The following is a 20,839-nucleotide window of genomic DNA, read 5'->3' on the forward strand; positions in this document are numbered from 1 at the left end:
CCGTGAGTGGGCTTCTTCTTGGGCTGATTTGATTTGCTTTTAAAATTGCATTTTGACCCCAATTTCTTCACATCTTCTTCAAATTAATCCATACTTTATCCACCAAATACACCTAAAGATTCATAAAATTAATTAGAAAACTAAAATAAAATTAAAATTAAATACCACATAACATATTATAATAAAATAATTATAAAAACATACAAAAATATGTAAAATTACAATTAAACTAATAATATCAAAAATAATTAAAAACTTAGTAAAATAATTAAAAAGTTAAGAACTAAGCCAATTTTAGTTAAAAAAAATGTGAAAAATAACTCTAATTTCTAGAGTTATCACAACCCCAAACTTAAAATTTTGCTAGTCCTCAAGCAAAAGAAAAATTAAAAACACACATTTTTTTTTTTAATTTTTTTTTTATTTTGGTGATATCAAAAATGTCCTCAAAAATTGCACATTGAAAATAGCTTATATAAAATATGAATAAAAATTAAGCTTATCTAATTAATTCAATAGTCAATCTTGCTTTGAAAATATATTTTAAATTCTAAATCTAAAATCTATTCATCAAATTATTATGTGAATTTTGAAAAAATTATTGTAACAAAATATTTATTTCACATAACAAGATGAACAATTTTTTTCAAAATTTGATTTTTTTAGCAAAATTGACCCAAGAATTAAAAATAAAGCTTAAAAGAGATTCATATTTTTATAAATTAAAATCAAACTCAATCAAGGGTATTATCATAGGAAAAGGGGATATCACCAAAGGTTTTTTTTTTTTGTTTTTGTTTTTTTTTAAGGCATAAATATATTTTTTTGGTTTTTTTTTTTTTTTTTACTAGAAAAATAATAATAAACATTTTTTTTTGTTTGTTTTTTTTTTTTAAATTATATAATATAACTACTTTAGCATCCAAACGACAATTTTTAAAAGTGAAAAAAAAAATAATACTCTACCATTTTTAAGCACATGAAAGAAATAACCATAGGAACTCACCACCCCAAACTTAATTTATGCATTGTCCTCAATGTATCAAAATACAAATATAAATTGAAAGTAAAAGAGTTGAGAGTTTAGAATGGTCATACCTCATCTTGGAGCAATGTCAAGAGTGCAACAAAAGGGAAACAAAATCAAAAGAAAAAGTTAATCTAAAACATAAATTAAACACACATTTACCAATAATTGATAAGAGCAATCAATGATCATGGTAAATTGGATCCTCAAGGAGGATTTCATCCACTTCAACATTTTTCAATTCTAAAAATGGTTTCAATTTTTGTCCATTAACTTTGAATACATTACCATTATTAGGATTTTCAATTTCAATGGCTCCATGTGGAAAAACAGTGCGAATAATGTATGGACCTACCCACCTAGAGCGTAACTTTCCCGGAAAGAGATGCAAACGAGAATTGTATAAAAGGACTTTTTGACCGGGAGAAAAATCTTTTCTCAAAATATTTTTGTCATGGTAAAATTTCATTCGGTCCTTATACTTTTTCGAATAGTCATATGCATCATGCCTAAGCTCTTCTAACTCATTCAATTGAAGCTTTCTTTTCTCACCCGCTTTGTCTAAGGAAAAGTTTAGTTGCTTAATAGCCCAATAGGCTCTATGTTCTAACTCAACGGGTAAGTGGCATGCCTTCCCATAAACAAGTCTATAGGGAGACATTCCAATGGGCGTTTTGTATGCAGTACGATATGCCCATAATGCATCAATGAGTCTTAGGGACCAATCTTTCCTAGTGGGGTTGACAGTTTTCTCTAAGATGTGCTTAATCTCCCTATTTGATATTTCAACTTGACCACTAGTTTGTGGGTGATAAGGTGTAGTGACTTTATGTGTAATGCCATATTGTTTCATTAAATGTTCAAAAGGCCTATTACAAAAGTGTGTACCATTATCACTAATGATGGCACGTGGTGAACCAAATCGTGAGAAAATATTTTCTTTCAAAAACTTAAGCACAACTTTGTGGTCATTAGTGTGACATGCAATAGCTTCTACCCATTTAGACACATAATCAACACCAACAAGAATGTATAAATTACCAAAAGAATTAGGAAATGGACCCATAAAATCAATGCCCCAAACATCAAATATTTCAACAATAAGAATAGGATTTAATGGCATCATGTTTCTTCTAGTTACACTTCCTAATTTTTGACAACGTTCACAAGATTTGCAATACATATAAGTGTCATGAAAAATAGTAGGCCAATAAAATCCACATTGTAAAATTTTCAAAGCGGCTTTTCTTACCACTAAAATGTCCACCACATGCATGATCATGACAAAAAGATATGATTTTAGGTTGATCACGAGTTTGGAATGCATCTTCTTATTATTTGATCGGGGCAATATTTAAACAAATAAGGATCATCCCACATGAAATTTTTCACTTCAAAGATAAAATTTAGATTTATCTTGTTTAGACCAATGAGAAGGAATTTCACCGGTGACCAAATAATTGACAATATCGCATACCAAGGAAAAGAAGATACATGCATGAGTTGTTCATCAGAAAAGTTTCAATGATAGTGGTGGAATCATGATTAGTTTCAACAACAATTCTAGACAAATGATCGCCTACAACATTTTCGAACCTTTTTTATCACGTATCTCTAAATCAAATTCTTGTAAAAGCAAGATCCAACGAATTAAACGAGATTTAGCATCTTTTTTCGACAAGAGATATTTCAATGCGGCATGATCGTAATAGACAATTATTTTAGATCCTAACAAATAAGACCTAAACTTCTCTAATGCAAACACAACAAAGCAAGCAATTCTTTTTCGAGTTGTAGTGTAATTCAATTGAGCTTCATTTAAAGTTTTGCTAGCATAGTATATTACATGAGGTAACTTGTTAATTCTTTGTCCTAAAACAGCACCAATTGCATAATCAGAAGCATCACACATTATTTCAAAAGGAACATTCCAATCGGGAGGGCGAATAATAGGTGCACTAGTTAAAAGGGATTTCAATTTTTCAAAGGCAACATGGCAATCATTATCAAAGACAAAAGCATTTTCTTTTCCAAGTAAATGACATAATGGGCGTGAAATTTTGCTAAAGTCTTTTATGAATCTTCTATAAAAACCGGCATGGCCTAAGAATGATCTAATTTCTTTTACTGTCTTAGGTGGAGGAAGTTTTGAAATAAGATCTACTTTTGCTTTATCAACTTCTATTCCTTGAGATGAAATCACATGACCTAAGACAATTCCCTTTTTAACCATGAAATGACATTTTTCCCAATTAAGAACTAAATTCATTTCTTTGCAACGAATTAAAACAAGAGAAAGATGGTGCAAACAATCATCAAAAGAATTTCCAAACACAGAAAAATCATCCATAAACACTTCAAGATTTCTTTCAACCATATCAGAAAATATTGCAATCATACATCTTTGAAATGTTGCAGGAGCATTACAAAGACCAAAAGGCATGCGACGATATGCAAAGGTTCCAAAAGGGCAAGTAAAGGTAGTCTTTTCTTGATCTTCGGGGGCAATGGGGATTTGGTTATATCCCGAGTACCCATCAAGAAAGCAATAATAAGCATGGCCACTAATCGTTCAAGCATTTGGTCAATGAAGGGTAATGGGAAGTGGTCTTTCCTAGTGACACTATTCAACTTTCTATAGTCTATACACACTCTCCACCCAAGTTTGGACTCTAGTAGGGATTAACTCATTTTTTTCATTTTTAACAACGGTGATCCCGTACTTTTTGGAACAACTTGAACAGACTAACCCATGGACCTGTCGAAATAGGGTAAATGATCCCTACATCTAACATCTTAATTACATCATCTCTTACTACCTCTTTCATGTTTGGATTTAATCTTCTTTGACTTTCTCGGGAGGGCTTAGCATTTTCTTCTAAATGAATTCTATGCATGCACACGGCTGGGCTAATTCCCTTAATGTCTCCCATGGTCCAACCTATGGCCTTTTTATGTTTTCTAAGGATATCTAACAATTTTGCTTCTTGTTTTTCATCTAAATCAGATGCAATGATAACGGGATAAGTGTTAGACTCTCCTAGAAATGCATATTTCAAAGTGTCGGGCAAAGGTTTAAGATCTAACTTTGGTGGTTCAGGAGTTGACTCAACATGCTCTAATGGAATACATGGTTCAATTTTGGCTTTCCATTTTTCAGTATCCATTAGTGGGGTAGACTCAAGCAAAGAATTGACATCATGAATAAAATCATCAACATTTAAGCACATTCCAAACATTTTTGCATAGGTTTCAAAAGATTCATTCATGTCCATTTCAAACATATTTTCCGTGTTAATCATGTTTACTTCATGTATTTCCTCACACTCAACAGATTTAGCAACATTAAAAACATTCAATTCAACAGTCATGTTTCCAAAAGATAATTTCAATACACCATTACGACAGTTGATAATTGCATTAGATGTAGCTAAAAATGGTCTACCTAAAATGATGGGTATTTGAGCATGAGCATTTTCAACAGGTTGAGTGTCAAGAACAATGAAATCAACAGGAAAATAGAACTTATCCACTTTAATTAAAACATCTTCTATAATACCTCTAGGAATTTTCACTGAACGATCAGCTAATTGAAGTGTTATAGAAGTTGGTTTTAATTCTCCTAGACCAAGTTGCTTATAAACAGAATAAGGCAATAAATTCACACTAGCTCCTAAATCAAGTAAAGCTTTGTTAATAAAATGATCACCAATGATGCATGAAATTGTTGGACAACCAGGATCTTTATATTTCACAAGGCTTTTATATTGAATTATGGAGCTAACTTGTTCAGTTAAAAATGCCTTTTTTGGAACATTAGTGTTTCTTTTAACAGTGCAAAGGTCTTTCAAGAATTTGGAGTAGGCAGGAATTTGTTTAATGGCATCTAAGAATGGGATGTTGATACTTACTTGTTTGAACACTTCTAAGATGTCACTATATTGGTTGCCTTTCTTGATTGGGAGTAATCTTTGTGGAAAAGGAGCTTTTGGAATGGAAGGAAGAATTTGATCATTATCTTTTGACAAGTCATTTGTGTTGGAACTTTGAGGTTGGCTTTGGTCTTTTTCAACTTGAGGTGTGTAATCGGGTTTGGCAATTTGTTTTCCGGACCTAAGAGTTGAAATAGACTTGGCTTCTTCTTTATGACTAGGAACTCCTACTTCATATTGGCCTTTAGGATTTGGGACGGGTTGGCTAGGAAATCTTCCTTTTTCTCTCTCAGTTACGGCATTGGCAAGTTGACCCAATTGTGTCTCAAGTTTGGCAATGGATTGAGATTGATTTTGCATGATTTGTTGGGTGGATTGCATGAATTGTTGTAAAGTGTCTTCTAAGGAAGGCTTTCTTTGTGGAGGGTAAGGTTGACTTGGTTGGGTATGATTCGGATTTGGCATGTTGAATTGGTTTCCTTGGTTCATTTGTGGTTGGTTTTGTCTCCATGAAAAATTGGGATGGTTTCTCCAATTAGGATTGTATGTGTTTGAAAATGGGCTATCATTTGGTTTACCATATGAATGTAATGCATTAGCCTCTTCGGAAAATGTTTCAAGAAAAGAAGGACATGATTGATCATTATGACAAGTACTAGCAAAAACATCTTTTTTTGGTTGAACATGAGAATTCATATTTTGACTTATGACTAAGGCTTCTACTTTTCTTGCTAATTTTTCAAAAGATGTTCTCAAATCAGTTTCTTCTTTTATTTCATATTTTCCTCCTCTTTTAGGTGAATTATTTGCTCTAGACCTAGGCTCAGAATAATTCCATTGTTGTGAATTAACAGATAATTCTTCAAGAGCTTCCCAAGCCTCTTGCCCTTGTAATTTCAAAAAAATTTCGGTATGCATAGATTGAATCATTTGTCGGTTTGAAGGGGTTAAACCATCATAAAAATATTTTACAAGTCTCCATTTTTCAAAACCATGGTGGGGACATTTTAATAATAAATCTTTAAATCTTTCCCAACATTCATAAAATTCTTCATTATCTTTTTGATAAAATTCGGAGATTTCTCTTCTTAAATTATCAGTTTTGGACATGGGGAAAAATTTGGCAAGAAATTTATTAAAAAGTTGATCCCAAGTTGTTATGGTTCCGGTTGGAAGTGAGTTTAGCCAAGCTTTGGCTTTATCTTTTAAAGAGAAAGGAAACAACCTAAGCTTAACCGATTCATCCGAAAAATTTTGAAAACGAAAAGTTGAGCAAATATCTAAGAAATCTTTTACATGCATGTAAGGGTCTTCTCTTTCTAAACCATAAAAAGAAGGCAACAATTGAATGATTGAAGGTTTAAGTTCAAAATGAGTGGCATTAGTAGTAGGCAAAACAATGCATGATGGAGCATTAGATGAAATAGGTGAAAAATATTCAAGTAGTGTTTTTTCTTGGGCAATATTAGGTTCTTGTTCCATTATGCTTAATTTTTCAAAAACACTTTCAATTTCACCTAAAGTTACTACTCTTTTTACCAAACGATTTTTAGAATCACGTTGCCAATGATGCATGCAATGTCACAAATTTCACAAAGAAACACAAATAACACACAATAATCTCAAGAAGACAAATTTCTGATGTGGAAGATCAGTTATAAACCGCAACCACAGAGCATACTTATAACACAAAGAGAATATGATTTTTTTGTAAATTTTTAATTTTTCAATTTTTTTGGTTTGACTTGTTCCCAGGCCTATTTGATTCCACTTACTCACGACTTAATAACAACTCCCCGGGGTTAATTATTAAGTGTGGATGGGAACTTTGCCAAATTTCCTTTAAGCAAAAATTGCTTATGTTGAAAGAACAAGCTTTGTTTTTAATTTTTTTTCAAGTATTTTCTTAAGCAAAGTAAATAAAATTACAACTAAATAAATACAATAATAATGATAGATAGTTATATTAAAGTTAGGAGGCACAAAATGCCATCAACTAACTATAATAATAATAATAGTAGTAATAATAATAATAAGATTTTAGGAGGCACAAGATGCCATCAACTAAAATGATAAACAAAAATAAAAGCTAGGAGGCACTAATGCCATCACTAGAGAAGGGATAATAGGAGGCAAAAATGCACTCAACTATCAAGTATGTAGGAGGCACAAAATGCACTCAACCACTAAAAGAAAAAAAAAGGTTAGGAGGCAAAAATGCACTCAACTAACAAATAGGTAGGAGGCACAAGATGCCATCAACTACCAATAAATTTGTATATATATAGTATATAATATATAATATATAACAATATATATGTATAAATATGTATAACTTTCTCTTTTTTTTTCGATTTTTTTTTTTTCAAATTTTTTTTGATGAAAATGAAAAAAATAAAAAAAATAACTAGTAGAAGAATATTACTTACCTTGTAGAAAGATCGTTTCTTTCTTGCAACTTCCCGGCAACGGAACCACAAAAACTTGTTGTCCTCAAAAGTGAGTGTTTTAATATTTATACTCGCAAGTGCACGAATCGTTTCGGAATATAGTGTTCATGTAAGTGCAAGGTCGAACCCATGGGAGTTGACTAACATCAAAAGAAACTATTTCAAACAAAATAAGAATATTCTAACCTAGCTCCAAATATTTGATAGGATTTTGGTTTTGCAAAATAAAATAAAAGACAAGTAACTAAAATACTTAAGATTAAAGATGAGTGAGTATGAAAATAATTTTCCAATAAGATGTGTAAAATAAGATTATTAAGATATTAGAATCCACAAAATGCAAGTTCAATAATATTTATAAGTATATTGATTTCCAAGTTCATATATATATATATAGTTGAAATAAATCACACTATATTTTCCAAAATATATTTTTCGTTTAAGTACAAGTTATTTTCAAAAATATAGGATTTTTCTTCACTTATAAAAGGTATAATTTCTAAGCATTAAATGTGTTACAATTTAATGAAACTACACAAAATCAAAGAAACTATGTTTAGGCAAAATATAACACTTATATTCTAAGAATTAGATGTAAACAATTTAATGAAAGACATTTAATCAAAGAGTATTATATTTTTGCATAATGAAGAACTAAGTGGAAATATGCTTTAACAATAAAAAAATACATAATATTGAAGATGAAAAAGACATATTTTTTATAAAAAAATCCATGAACTTTATAGCACAAATGGGAAATCAACATACAAACATAAACACTATCTAGTTACATTTTGCTTCATCATCATCTTAATAATCTTGAAAAAAGATTAGAAGCTCATAACTAGATACAAATTACAAAAGATAAACATACTTGACATGCTCTTCAAAGTGTAAAAATGGTAGAAAGAAAATGGTAAAAATGAAGAGTGTGGAATGGAGAAGTGTTTTGGGTTGAAGAGGTGTTTAGGAGGGTGAAGAGATGTGTAGGAGGGTGAAGAGATGTCCCTTGAAATGGTCTTCCAACACCATATTTATAGGCAAAATTGGGAGATTAAATTAATCAAAATAAAATAAATAAAATGATTAATTTAATTAGTGTTGGGAAGAGAATGGATAAATAGAGTATGTGTAAGAGTATTGGAAAAAATAAATATTTGTTTGGATGGAAAAATAGTGAAAAGATAGGGTAAAAATAAATTAGGAATGTTTATTTAGGTGAAATAAATTGGGAAGAGTAAATAGGTATTTATGTGTAATGTGTGGGAGAAAATGTTGGTATTTTATATTTTTTAAATCTTTTTGGGTTGAGAGAAAAGCAAATAACAAGTCAATTTTTTTCTTCTTCTTTTTCTTCTGCAGTACACTTGGCGAGGGCCGGTTGGCCGCTGCACCGATCGGGTGCATGCGGTGGCAGGACGCCGTTGGAGGAGAAGCTGCGCCGGGACCCGCGCGTGCAGGCTGGGGAGAAGGATTCCAGGCGTCACTTGCGCCTGCCTGGGGGTGAGTTGCACTCGCCCATCTGGGCCGTGCGATCAGTCAAGGAACGGCTCAGATTGGGTCAACTCTCTGACCGTGAGTGGGCTTCTTCTTGGGCTGATTTGATTTGCTTTTAAAATTGCATTTTGACCCCAATTTCTTCACATCTTCTTCAAATTAATCCATACTTTATCCACCAAATACACCTAAAGATTCATAAAATTAATTAGAAAACTAAAATAAAATTAAAATTAAATACCACATAACATATTATAATAAAATAATTATAAAAACATACAAAAATATGTAAAATTACAATTAAACTAATAATATCAAAAATAATTAAAAACTTAGTAAAATAATTAAAAAGTTAAGAACTAAGCCAATTTTAGTTAAAAAAAATGTGAAAAATAACTCTAATTTCTAGAGTTATCATTCCCTCAGAATGTGTATCGATTATCGGGAACTAAACAAGCTGACGATTAAGAACAAGTACCCGTTGCCTAGGATCGATGATCTGTTCGATCAGCTTCAGGGAAAGATAGTGTTTTCGAAAATTGATTTACGGTCTGGTTATCATCAACTCAGAATTCGGGAGGAGGACATATCGAAGACTGCTTTTAAAACCAGATATGGGCACTATGAGTTCTGGTAATGTCATTCGGATCGACTAATGCTCCTGCTGCCTTTATGGATCTTATGAATAGGGTATTCAAGGATTTCCTCGATAACTGCGTTATAGTGTTTATCGATGACATTCTTGTATACTCTCAGTCAGAAGAGGAGCACGAGCATCATCTTCGAATGGTATTGCGGCGACTTAGGGATCACAAGTTATATGCAAAGTTCAAAAGTGCGAATTCTGGTTGTCTGAGGTGTCTTTTCTGGGTCATATTGTTGGGAAGAATGGAATTATAGTTGATCCAAATAAGGTGGAATCAGTGAAGAATTGGCCGAGGCCCAAGTCTGTGACGGAAATTCGAAGTTTTCTCGGGTTAGCAGGGTATTATCGACGTTTCATTGAAGGATTTTCTAAACTTTCTATGCCCCTAACCGAATTGACTAAGAAAAATCAGAGATTTCTGTGGTCAGATTAGTGTGAAACAAGTTTTCAGGAGCTGAAGCAATGTTTGATAACAGCTCCGGTGTTAGCTTTGCCATCAGATCAAGAAAAATTTGTGGTTTATTGTGATGCCTCCAGACAGGGTCTGGGATGTGTTCTGATGCAAGCTGACAGAGTCATAGCCTATGCCTCTCGTCAACTGAAGGATTATGAGCAGCGTTACCCAACTCATGATTTAGAGCTCGCTGCTGTGGTTTTGGCTTTAAAGATTTGGCGACATTATCTTTACGGTGAAAAGTGTGAGATTTATACTGATCATAAGAGTCTTAAATACTTTTTCACCCAGAAAGATCTGAATATGAGGCAGAGAAGGTGGTTGGAGTTAGTTAAAGATTACGATTGTGAAATACTGTATCACCCCGGGAAAGCCAATATTATGGCTGATGCTTTAAGCAGAAAAGGTCCCGGACAAGTGTGTACTACGGTTATGATAGCCCCTCAACTACCCTCGGAAATGGTTAGTGCAGGAATTGAGTTCGTGGTCGGGAAGTTACATAATTTAACACTCCAATCTGATCTGTTGGAGAGAATCAGAAAGGCACAACTGGAAGATCCCGAGCTAGTTAAAGTTCGAGACGAAGTATTGGCTGGTCGGCCTAGAGGCTTTTCAGTCTCGAGCGGTGGAATGTTGTTATATAAAGCTCGAGTTTGTGTTCCTAGTGTTGATGAGCTTAAGAAAGAGATACTTGATGAAGCTCACACCACGCCTTATTCATTGCATCCGGGAACCACCAAAATGTATCAGGATTTGAAACCTTACTTCTGGTGGTATGGGATGAAAAGAGATGTGGTGGACTATGTGTCCAAGTGTTTAACCTGCCAGCAGATTAAGGCTGAACATCAGAGGCCGGCAGGATTATTGCAACCTATAGTCCTTCCAGAATGGAAGTGGGAGGACATTGCAATGGACTTTGTAACTGGTTTGCCTAGAACTACAGGGATGTATGATTCAGTATGGGTCATCGTGGACAGATTCACAAAGTCGGCTCACTTTCTACCAGTGAAAGTTGCCTATTCAGTGGATCAATATGCTGAATTGTATGTGAAGGAGATAGTTCGTCTCCATGGAGCCCCTAAATCTATTGTATCAGATAGGGATCCAAAGTTCACATCGAGGTTTTGGGTGAGTCTTCAGAAGGCTATGGGTACCAAGTTAAAGTTTAGTACAGCCTTTCACCCTCAGACTGATGGCCAGTCAGAAAGAACTATCCAGATTTTAGAAGACCTACTGCGAGCCTGTGTCATGGACTTTGAGGGTTCATGGAGTAGTACTTGCCTTTAATTGAATTCTCCTACAACAACAGCTACCAAAATACAATAGGGATGGCTCCCTATGAGATGTTATATGGTAGAAAATGTCGTTCTCCTATTCATTGGGACGAGACAGGAGAAAAGAAGTACCTGGGTCCAGAGTTAGTGCAGAGGACCAATGAAGCTATTGATAAGATCAAGGCTCGGATGCTTGCTTCTCAAAGCAGGCAGAAAAGTTATGCTGATCCGAAGCGTAGAGATGTTACATTTCAGGCAGGAGAACATGTTTTCCTGCGGGTTTCACCAATGAAGGGTATTAGACGCTTCGGGAAGAAGGGTAAGTTAAGCCCTAGGTTCATTGGGCCATTTCAGATACTCGAGAAGGTCGGGCAGGTAGCATATCGGCTAGCAGCGTTATTGGCTGTTCATAACGTATTTCACATAGCTATGTTGAGGAAATACGTATCAGACCCGACCATGTCTTGAGTTATGAAGCCCTTGAACTGCAACTAGATTTATTCTATGAGGAGCAACCTGTACAGATTTTGGATAAAAAGGAAAAAGTTCTTCGGAATAAGACTATTGGATTGGTTAAAGTACTCTGGAGGAATAGTAAGGTGGAAGAAGCCACCTGAGAATTGGAGTCGGATATAGGGACTCAACATCCAGAGCTATTCAAGTTAGATTTCGGGGACGAAATCCTTTTAACGGGGGGATAATTGTAATGACCGCTCTAATAATTTGGATTAGTAAAGGCAATTAGCACTAATTTTTATTATTTTATTATTATTTGTAAATTTATTTAATTGTGGACCCCAATATTTAGAAATAAATATTAGAGTTATAATTTCTCAATTCCGGAGATTTTATTAAACTCTAGGGGTATTATTTAGTTTATATGTAAAATATGTTATTTTTTGTGATTTCTGCTCGGCGACAACGGAAAAAGCGATGGATGGCTAGATTGATCGCATGGGTAAGTTTAGATCCTTATTTCTTAGTGGGAAATATTTTAGAGAAAATAAATTATCGAGATTGAGCGGGGTTATTGAAATTGACCATTTTACCCCTAGCTTTTGAAAATACCTAAGTTTGATGTAAAGGGCATTTTAGTCTTTTATGGGGGATTAGGTGGCTGATTGTATGGATGACACCTTGTCATTTTTGGGCAGCAAAGGGTTTAATTAAATCCTTTTTTTCCAAGTAAGAAAAGTTAAAAAGAAAAGAAATTAGAAAATTAGCAAGTTTGGATGAGAAGCTCTTTCTTCTCTCTCTCTCTCTCTTCGAAGGCAGCAAGGACAAGGGGAAGGGGCTGGGATTTTTCTATGTTTCAGCAAGGAATTCAACTAGAAATTAAACCCAAGGTAAGCTCTAGCAACTCCTAGCCTAGTTCTTGAATTTAAAGTTTGGGTTGAATATGTGAAATTGGGTTTTAGGGGCTGTTAGGCTTAGGAATGGTTAGGGTTCAGTTTTTATGCTCAATATTGATTGAATAAAGGTTCTGGTTATTTATTTTGATGCTTGGTGTTGGTTTTAAGCAAGCTCGAGTTTTAAAACTCAAGCTTTGAGCTTTAATGGCAAGTGGAGATTTGTTGTTTTATTCTGTGAAATACTGGCTGGATTATATTGTTTGTACATTGAATAGGAGCTCTAGAAGGTTTCATGGCAATTGGTGAAGAATTGAGCAACAAATGAAAAGTTTGGGGAATACTGGTGCAAACCGGCTAGCCGGTTTGCAGTGCCACAAAAACCGGCTAGCCGGTTTTGGCAGGGTTCCCCGGGCCTTTCATTTTCTCAATTTTTGCCATTTCGGTGCCTCGGTTGGGTGTTTCCCCATTTCCAGAGTTAGAATAACCCCTTTAGAGTATAGCAGAACCTAGAGTTTTGGTTTTGGGTTCCCCGGGATTAGGGTTTTAATCATGTGGCTTACCCGGTTTCAATATGTGATTAGGGCATCCATCTAGCACGAGAATTCCGTTCAGGTCGGCCAACACACTTGAATTCGGAAAACAGGTAAGAACTGTGTATAATGTGTGATGTGATTATCTGGGTGTATGTATATGTATGATATATATGCATGTTGTTTGTATCATTGTATATGTTCGGGTGATATCATAGCGACACAATCATTGTGTCGGTTCAGCAGTACAGGCATTGTACTGGTTAAGAGTGATATTTTCCCCCGAAAGTGTGTATTGGTACTATCATAGCGACACAACCATCGTGTCGGTTCAGCAGTACATGTATCGTACTGGTTAAGAGTGATACCATGGCCAATTATACTTTTGGGTGTTGTTGACGCTATCATAGCGGCACGAACATAGTGCCGGTCCTACAGCACGATTATAAAGCTGGTAGGAGTGATATCATGGTCAATAGCACAAGTAGTTTGAACGTTCATACTCATCTGTTAAGCTCTGTAAATAGGTGTATGGGCGCCTATTTACAGGTCGGATATTATATGATATGTTATATGCAATTCTTACTGAGTCTGTTGACTCACAGTTTCTGCTTCCATGTGTAGGTAAAGGAAAGGCGAAGGCTGAACAGGAGTGAACCTGAGCTCAGATGGGATTGTACATGTCAAGCAGCGCGACCTGGAGTGTTCGGTCTCGGGACATCTGGAAGTTGTATTTTGAAAGTCGTTATGCGACCAGTAAATTGTGTATTTTGGAATGTATATTTTAAAAAGTAAATTTTACAAAGTTTGAAAACGGGATCCCGACACTTGTAAATATTTTATTAAATTACAAAGTTTAGTATCTAATGCAAAAGTTTTAATTTGACACTTTTTCGAGAAATTTCTTTGATTAGCAAAGATTGCACAATATTTGAAAAAGCACTGTAGCGTGCCTTAGCATTAGGGCGTTACATGTTGCCATGCTCAAATCCATCCGAATTCTTCTCTCCATAGTTGCTGCTTTCGATTATGAAATTTGGCAAATGGATGTCAAGACTGCCTTCCTTAATGGGGTACTTGAAGAAACCATCTATATGGAGCAACCAGTAGGCTATGTTCTTCCAGGGCAGGAAAAGAAAGTTTGCAAACTAAATAGGTCTATCTATGGACTTAAGCAAGCTTCTCGCTCATGGAACAAAAGGTTTGATGAAATCATCAAGACCTACGGCTTTCTTCAGAATGAAGATGAACCTTGTGTTTACCAACTCAAGGAAGACCAAGTAGTAGTATTCCTGGTCCTTTATGTTGATGACATTTTGATTATTGGAAACAATATCAAGAAAATGACTCACATCAAGGAATGGCTCAACACTCAATTCGATATGAAAGATTTGGGTGAAGCAGCCTATGTTCTTGGTATTCAGATTATCAGAAACCCGAAGAACAGATCTCTTGCTCTCTCTCAAACAACCTACATTGACAAAGTTTTAGAGAGATTCTCCATGAACAACACCAATGGGGCAAACATTCCTTCTAGATATGGTATTCGTCTATCTAAGGAACAGTCTCCTACTGATCCTCAAGAGATAGAGGACATGGCAAAAATTCCCTATGCTTCTGCAGTTGGAAGTCTTATGTATGCAATGTTATGCACTAGACCTGACATCTACTATGCAGTGGGAATCATGAGCAGGTATCAGTCAAATCAAGGACAACAACATTGGTATGCAGTTAAGTATATTCTGAAATACTTAAAGAGTACAAGGAATCTTGTGTTAGTCTACAAGGGTGGTGCTTTAAATCCCATAGGCTACACTGATTCAGATTTCCAGGCAAGTCTTGAAGACAGAAAATCTACATCTGGGATGGTGTTTACTCTTGGGGGTGGAGCAGTGGTTTGGAGAAGTGCAAAACAAACCGCGATATCGGACTCGACGATGGAAGCCGAATACATAGCTGCAGCAGAAGCTGCTAAAGAACTTGTCTGGCTAAGAAAGTTCTTCACCAGTATCGGTGTCGTGCCTGGAATGGAAAAGTCTCTGGTCCTACTTTGTGATAATAATGGAGCGATAGCTAACAGTAAGGAACCTCGTAGCCAAAAGAGAAGCAAACACATTGAAAGGAAGTATCACATTATCAGAGAATACGTGGCAAGAGGGGATGTACTAGTTGAGAAAGTGGACACAGAGGACAACTTAGCTGATCCATTCACCAAAGTCTTGGCCGTGACTGCATTTGAAAAGCACTGTCAGAATTTAGGATTAATTGATATGTACTGATTAGTTTTATATTAGTGCAAGTGGGAGTTTGTTGGGTTTTATGCCCTAAATAAAACTCCATTTCAATGTAATCTATTTTATTCAACATCAATAAAGAAACAGAAGTATTTTTCATTCATTTGTGTATGTTTTGGTTCACTTTATCAATTGCTTGTCTATTTGATTTATAAATTCATATGAAACTCTTTTCACATACTTGATCCTGTTTATTGTGTTGTCAATACTTTGGAAAGTAAACATGACTATGTGAATAAAGTTTCTTAGATTTATTAGACACAGGGTCTTACTAATATGATAATCTACAACAAGAGTTTACTTGCATTTGGAGAAATGCTATGTTCTTTCCAGAACATTGGTTAAAGTAAAGCTCAGGTTTGATGCATGGAGTATGCATCGGAAGGGACCGATATTGAACTTTGACTTAGATTTATTAAACTTACCGTAAAATCTTTTCAAGTCAATATCTCCTAGTTGATCCTAAATCAAATGATCTTAATCCTGTTATGATTAGGCTCAATCTCAAGAGGTTATTCGTGTTCTTTCATTTGTTAGTTAAGCCTACTTTTGGGTCAGGGTGATACGTACATTTTGGGAACACGGTAATGCAATTGAGTGGGAGCGCTAACATAAACATGGAATCTATAGCTTCTATCTGGCGAATAGTAAGTAAAGGATGATCTCCTTCGAGCTTGACCAAACGAAAATAAATGGTGGAGTACTCATTTCACATAAGATGAAATATCATTTATACGGGGTTAAGTGTTTTAAGGATAAAATACATTATAGGGTGTAACGGTAATCTAATCCCTTTACAGTGTAGATCATTCATATGGAGGATCATTGATCAAATTAGGATTATAACAATGGATAACTAATGATGTGTCTATATGTTGAAACATATAGAGCATTCTATATACTGAGAGTACAATTCTATGTTCTATGCGTGGATTTAACGAAGAATTAATAAGTCAGTGAATTTAGGTTATAAATTCTTGATCTGCTTATTGGAAGCTCGGTTATATAGACCCATGGTCCCCCCACTAGTTAAGATAATATTGCTTGTAAGACTCATATAATTGGTTTTGATTAATCAATTATAATTCTCAATTTAGACTATGTCTATTTGTGAATTTTTCACTAAGTAAGGGCGAAATTGCAAAGAAAGAGTTTTAGGGGCATATGTGTTAATTATGATACTTTGTATGGTTCAATTAATAAATATGATAAATGAAAATATTATTTAATAATTATTTATAGTTATTAAATAGTTAGAATTGACATTTAAATGGTTGAATTTGAAAATTGGCGTTTTTGAGAAAATTAGATGCAAAATTGATAAAACTGCAAAATTGCAAAAAGTGAGGCCCAAATCCACATTACTAGGGCCGACCACTTTTATAGCATTTATCATCTGATATTTTCATTATTTTAATGCCAAATAATTCAAACCTAACCCCAGTGGAATGCTATAAATAGATAGTGAAGGCTTCAGGAAATTTACACTTAACTTTCACACTTTTCATTCAGAAAAACCTGAGTCTCTCTCTCTACCTTGGCCGACCACTCCCTCTCTCTCTTCTTCCTTAAGATTTCGAAACACTTAGTGATTAGAGTAGTGCCCACACACAGCAAGTGATACCTCAATCATAGTGAGGAAGATCGTGAAGAAAGACTTTCAGCAAGATGGAGTTTCAGCACTAAAGAATCAGAGAAAGAGATCTAGGTTCAGATATTGATAATGCTCTGCTACAGAAAGGAATCAAGGGCTAGATATCTGAACGGAAGGAGTCATAATATTTCGCTGCACCCAATGTAAGGTTTACTAAACTTTATATGTGTTTATTTCATCGTTTTAGAAAGTTCATATTTAGGGTGTTAATCAACATACTTGTGAGTAGATCTAAGATCTTGGTAAAATAAATTCCAACAAAATACTTTGATCAGAGGAATAAATAGATGTTAAGGAACAGCAGTTGGGCTTAAGGAACTGGGAAACGTGGAGAGTATTTGGTGGTAGAGGGTGGTGGTTATCGGAGATCATGGCTGAAGCAGGCGAAGGCGACGAAGAAACAGGGGAAAACACGGTTAAAAAACTGCTACAGAGCAAACCCCACTCGGGCACTTCCTAATATTATATATATATATTAATATTAAATTTTATTTAGAACATAAACAATGTATACATATTTTTATAATTAGTATATAATTAATTTTCTATATTATCATTTAATTAATTATTAAAGTATATTTAGGAATATTGATTGCAAAATTATTTGAATTTTATTTTTTTAATACTTAACTGCATACACCAAAATTTTAACGACAAAATCTACTGAATCTCCATTATATTTTGTTCTTTACACTTCCGTCGAAAAACCTCAATTAAATGCCACAATAAATATGCCACGGTGTACCTAATGTACACATGACAAATTTTTAGTAGTCCACGTAATATTAGTATTAAAATAATATAAAATATAATTTAAAAAATTATAAAAATAAATGACTTACAAAAAAATATTTTTTTTCTTATTTTTCTTTCATTCTCTCGTTTTTTTTCTTTATTTCTTTCTTTTTAATTTCTTGACTGGAACCATCGACACCCTCTTCTTCTTCTTCTTCTTCTTCCTACTTTAATCTAACATCTCTCACGATTCTCTCTCTTGCTCTACTGCCCTCTCATAAATCTGAATATATATATGCGAGAGAGAGAGAAATTTGAATATATATATATATACATGGGTATAGGTTTAGATCTGTACTCGCGAAGGCAAAGAGCGAGGTCGACACAGATGGTGCTTGGACGGGGAAAGATGTAGATGGTTCTTCGACTAGGGTTCGTGTTTTCACACACACACACACACTCTCTCTCTCTCTCTCTCTCTCTCTCTCTCTCTCTCTCTCTCTCTCTCTCTCTCTCTCTCTCTCTCTCTCTCTCTCTCTCTTGTTGTCACCGCAGATGGTGCTTGGATGGAGTCGTTTGGACTCAGATCTGTTAAAGGTGTGGTGTGATGGTGGTGGTGGTAGTGTGGTGGTTATGGTTTCAAGAGAGAAGATTATAGATCTAATTGGGATTTTGGAGTTAGATTTTATTTAGATTTGTGATATTATTTATGATTTGTGTTTCAATTTGTTATGTTCTTACCCTAATTTTTTTTCTTTGATTTGTGTTATAACCAACACTAAGCAGTAGCATCTCATAAAAAAAAAAACCACTAAGAAGTAGTAGTGGTAGTGATATGGTTTAGGGAAAAGTACGAAGACGAAATAATAAAGAAAAAGGAAAAAAAAAAAAGCAAAAGAAAAGAAAATAAAATGTATATTTTTTATAATTTATTTATTTTTATAATTTTTAAATTACATTTATAATATTTTAATGCTTAATATTACGTGGACCACTAAAAATTTGCCACGTGCACGTCAAGTACACTATGGCATGTCCATCATGGTACTTAACTGAGATTTTTGGATAGAAGTGTAAAGAGAAACGGAATGGCAATTCAGTAGGTATTCTAGTCAAAATTTTAATCTATGTGGTTAAGTGTTAAAAAAAATAAAGTTCAGGTAGTTTTACCATTTATATCCCTTATATTTATATATATAAAAACTACAAATATATTTTTTGAAAAATTAAAGGTGAGGACTTAATTGATGTCACCGCCTTTAGGTCATCTTGGGTTGGTTTGCTTATTATTGCATTGTACGGTGACGACACATCTATCACTGCAAATAGGGCTAAGAGCTTACTGTTAGGATTTTATGCCCTGAATAAAACCTATTTCAATATAATCTTATTTGTTATCAATAGAAGACTAGAATTCATTTAAGTTAGCATGTTTATAGTTTAATATACAATTTCTATTAAATCCAAAACATATAGTTATTCACAATTACAGTGATGTCAACACAGTAGAAGGTAATTGTGATTATATGTTTCAAAGCTTATGTCCCATGATTCATCAGTGCACTGGATTTACACCAATGTGATAATCAGCGATAAAGTTTACTTACACTTTGGATAAGTGTTATGTCTTTTCCAGAATATTGGTAAAGTATGCTAGTATTAGATGTATGGAGTATACATTGGACTGGACCGATATTAAACTCAGTAAAGATATTATAAACTTACTGTTGTATCTTTCTAATTCAATATCACTAATTTGATCTTAAATAAAAAAAATCTTAATCCTTATATGGTGAGGTTCAATCTCAAGAGTGTTATTTATGTTCTTAGAGTTGTTCGTTAAAGCTTACCAATTTGTTTGGGCAAAAACATACATCTTAGGAACATGATAGTACAATTGAGTGGGAGCACTAATTATAGATAAGGAATCTATAGCTTCTATCTAGACATAAAAGTGAAATGATGATTTCCTTTAAGCTTGGCTTAATAGAGATAAATGAAAGAGCTCTTCTTTCAGTAATTAAATTAGTTTACTGAAATATCATTTGTAAGAAGCTAAGTATTTTAAGGATAAAATATATTGAGGGGTAGAACGGTAAATTTGTCCCTACTCGATGTAAGTCATCTATAGAGGATCTTTGATTATTTAGATTAGAATGATGGATAATTCATAGCGTATCTATATCTTGGAACATATAGAGCGTTCTGTATAATTAAGAGTGCAATTCTGAATCTATAGTGGTGCAAGGAGGAATTAATAAGTTAGTAAATTCTAGATCTGCTTATTGGAAACTTGATTATATAGGCCCATGGTCCCCACACTAGTTCAGATAATACTGCTTGTAGACTCAGTTAATTGGCTTTAATTAATCAATTAAAATTCTAAAATTAGACTATGTCTTATTTATGAATTTTCATTAAGCAAGGACTTAATTATAAAGGAAAGAGTTTTAAAGTTTATTTATTAATTGAGAGACTTTGTAAGGTCTAATTAATAAATAAGTTAAATAGAAATTTTATTTGATAATTAATTATAATTATTAAATAAATAATTTTGACATTTAAATGATTGAAATTAAAAAGTATGGCATTAGTGAAAGAAAAGATAAATTGTTGAATAAAATGATAAAATTCTAACTAGTGGGGCCCATTGTATGGCCGGCCACATAAGGAGTAATTTTAGCCAATTTTTATCTTTTTAAATTCCATATAAGTTAAATCTAACCCTAGGAGAAATTCTATACAAGGAATAAGATGGCTCTCATTCACATCTAATCTAAGTTAACTAAGTTTTTATCCTTTGTCAGACAACTAGAAACTTGAACTTCTATAGATTTCAAATTCTCCTTCTCTTTCTCTTCATAATTTTCAAGCCCTTAGCGATAGAGTACATGCCCACTCATATCAAGTCAAGTACTCAATCATGGTGTGGAAGACTGTGAAGAATCCAACACGTGAAGGAGAGCCAGACTCATATCTTGTTATTACTATGCG

At 33.9% G+C, this 20,839-nt stretch overlaps 1 protein-coding gene and 1 non-coding gene across 2 annotated transcripts; one reads left to right on the plus strand and one right to left on the minus strand.

The window, feature by feature from the left end:
• Positions 1–3,729: 3,729 nt before the first annotated feature.
• Positions 3,730–5,889, minus strand: LOC133035919 (uncharacterized). Its single transcript, XM_061112362.1, has one exon. It carries the CDS (start codon positions 5,887–5,889, stop codon positions 3,730–3,732), a length of 2,160 nt encoding a protein of 719 aa, XP_060968345.1.
• Positions 5,890–5,947: 58 nt separating this feature from the next.
• Positions 5,948–6,054, plus strand: LOC115695998 (small nucleolar RNA R71). Its single transcript, XR_004007602.2, has one exon. It is a non-coding gene; the product is annotated as a small nucleolar RNA R71 (small nucleolar RNA).
• Positions 6,055–20,839: the final 14,785 nt, after the last annotated feature.

Source organism: Cannabis sativa, chromosome 3, assembly GCF_029168945.1.
Source record: "Cannabis sativa cultivar Pink pepper isolate KNU-18-1 chromosome 3, ASM2916894v1, whole genome shotgun sequence".
In the NCBI taxonomy this organism is placed as follows: domain Eukaryota; kingdom Viridiplantae; phylum Streptophyta; class Magnoliopsida; order Rosales; family Cannabaceae; genus Cannabis; species Cannabis sativa.

Bases quoted from the DNA above. Each gene is read 5' to 3' on its own strand.
- LOC133035919 (XM_061112362.1), bottom strand. From the start codon at position 5,889: ATGATTCAATCTATGCATACCGAAATTTTTTTGAAATTACAAGGGCAA.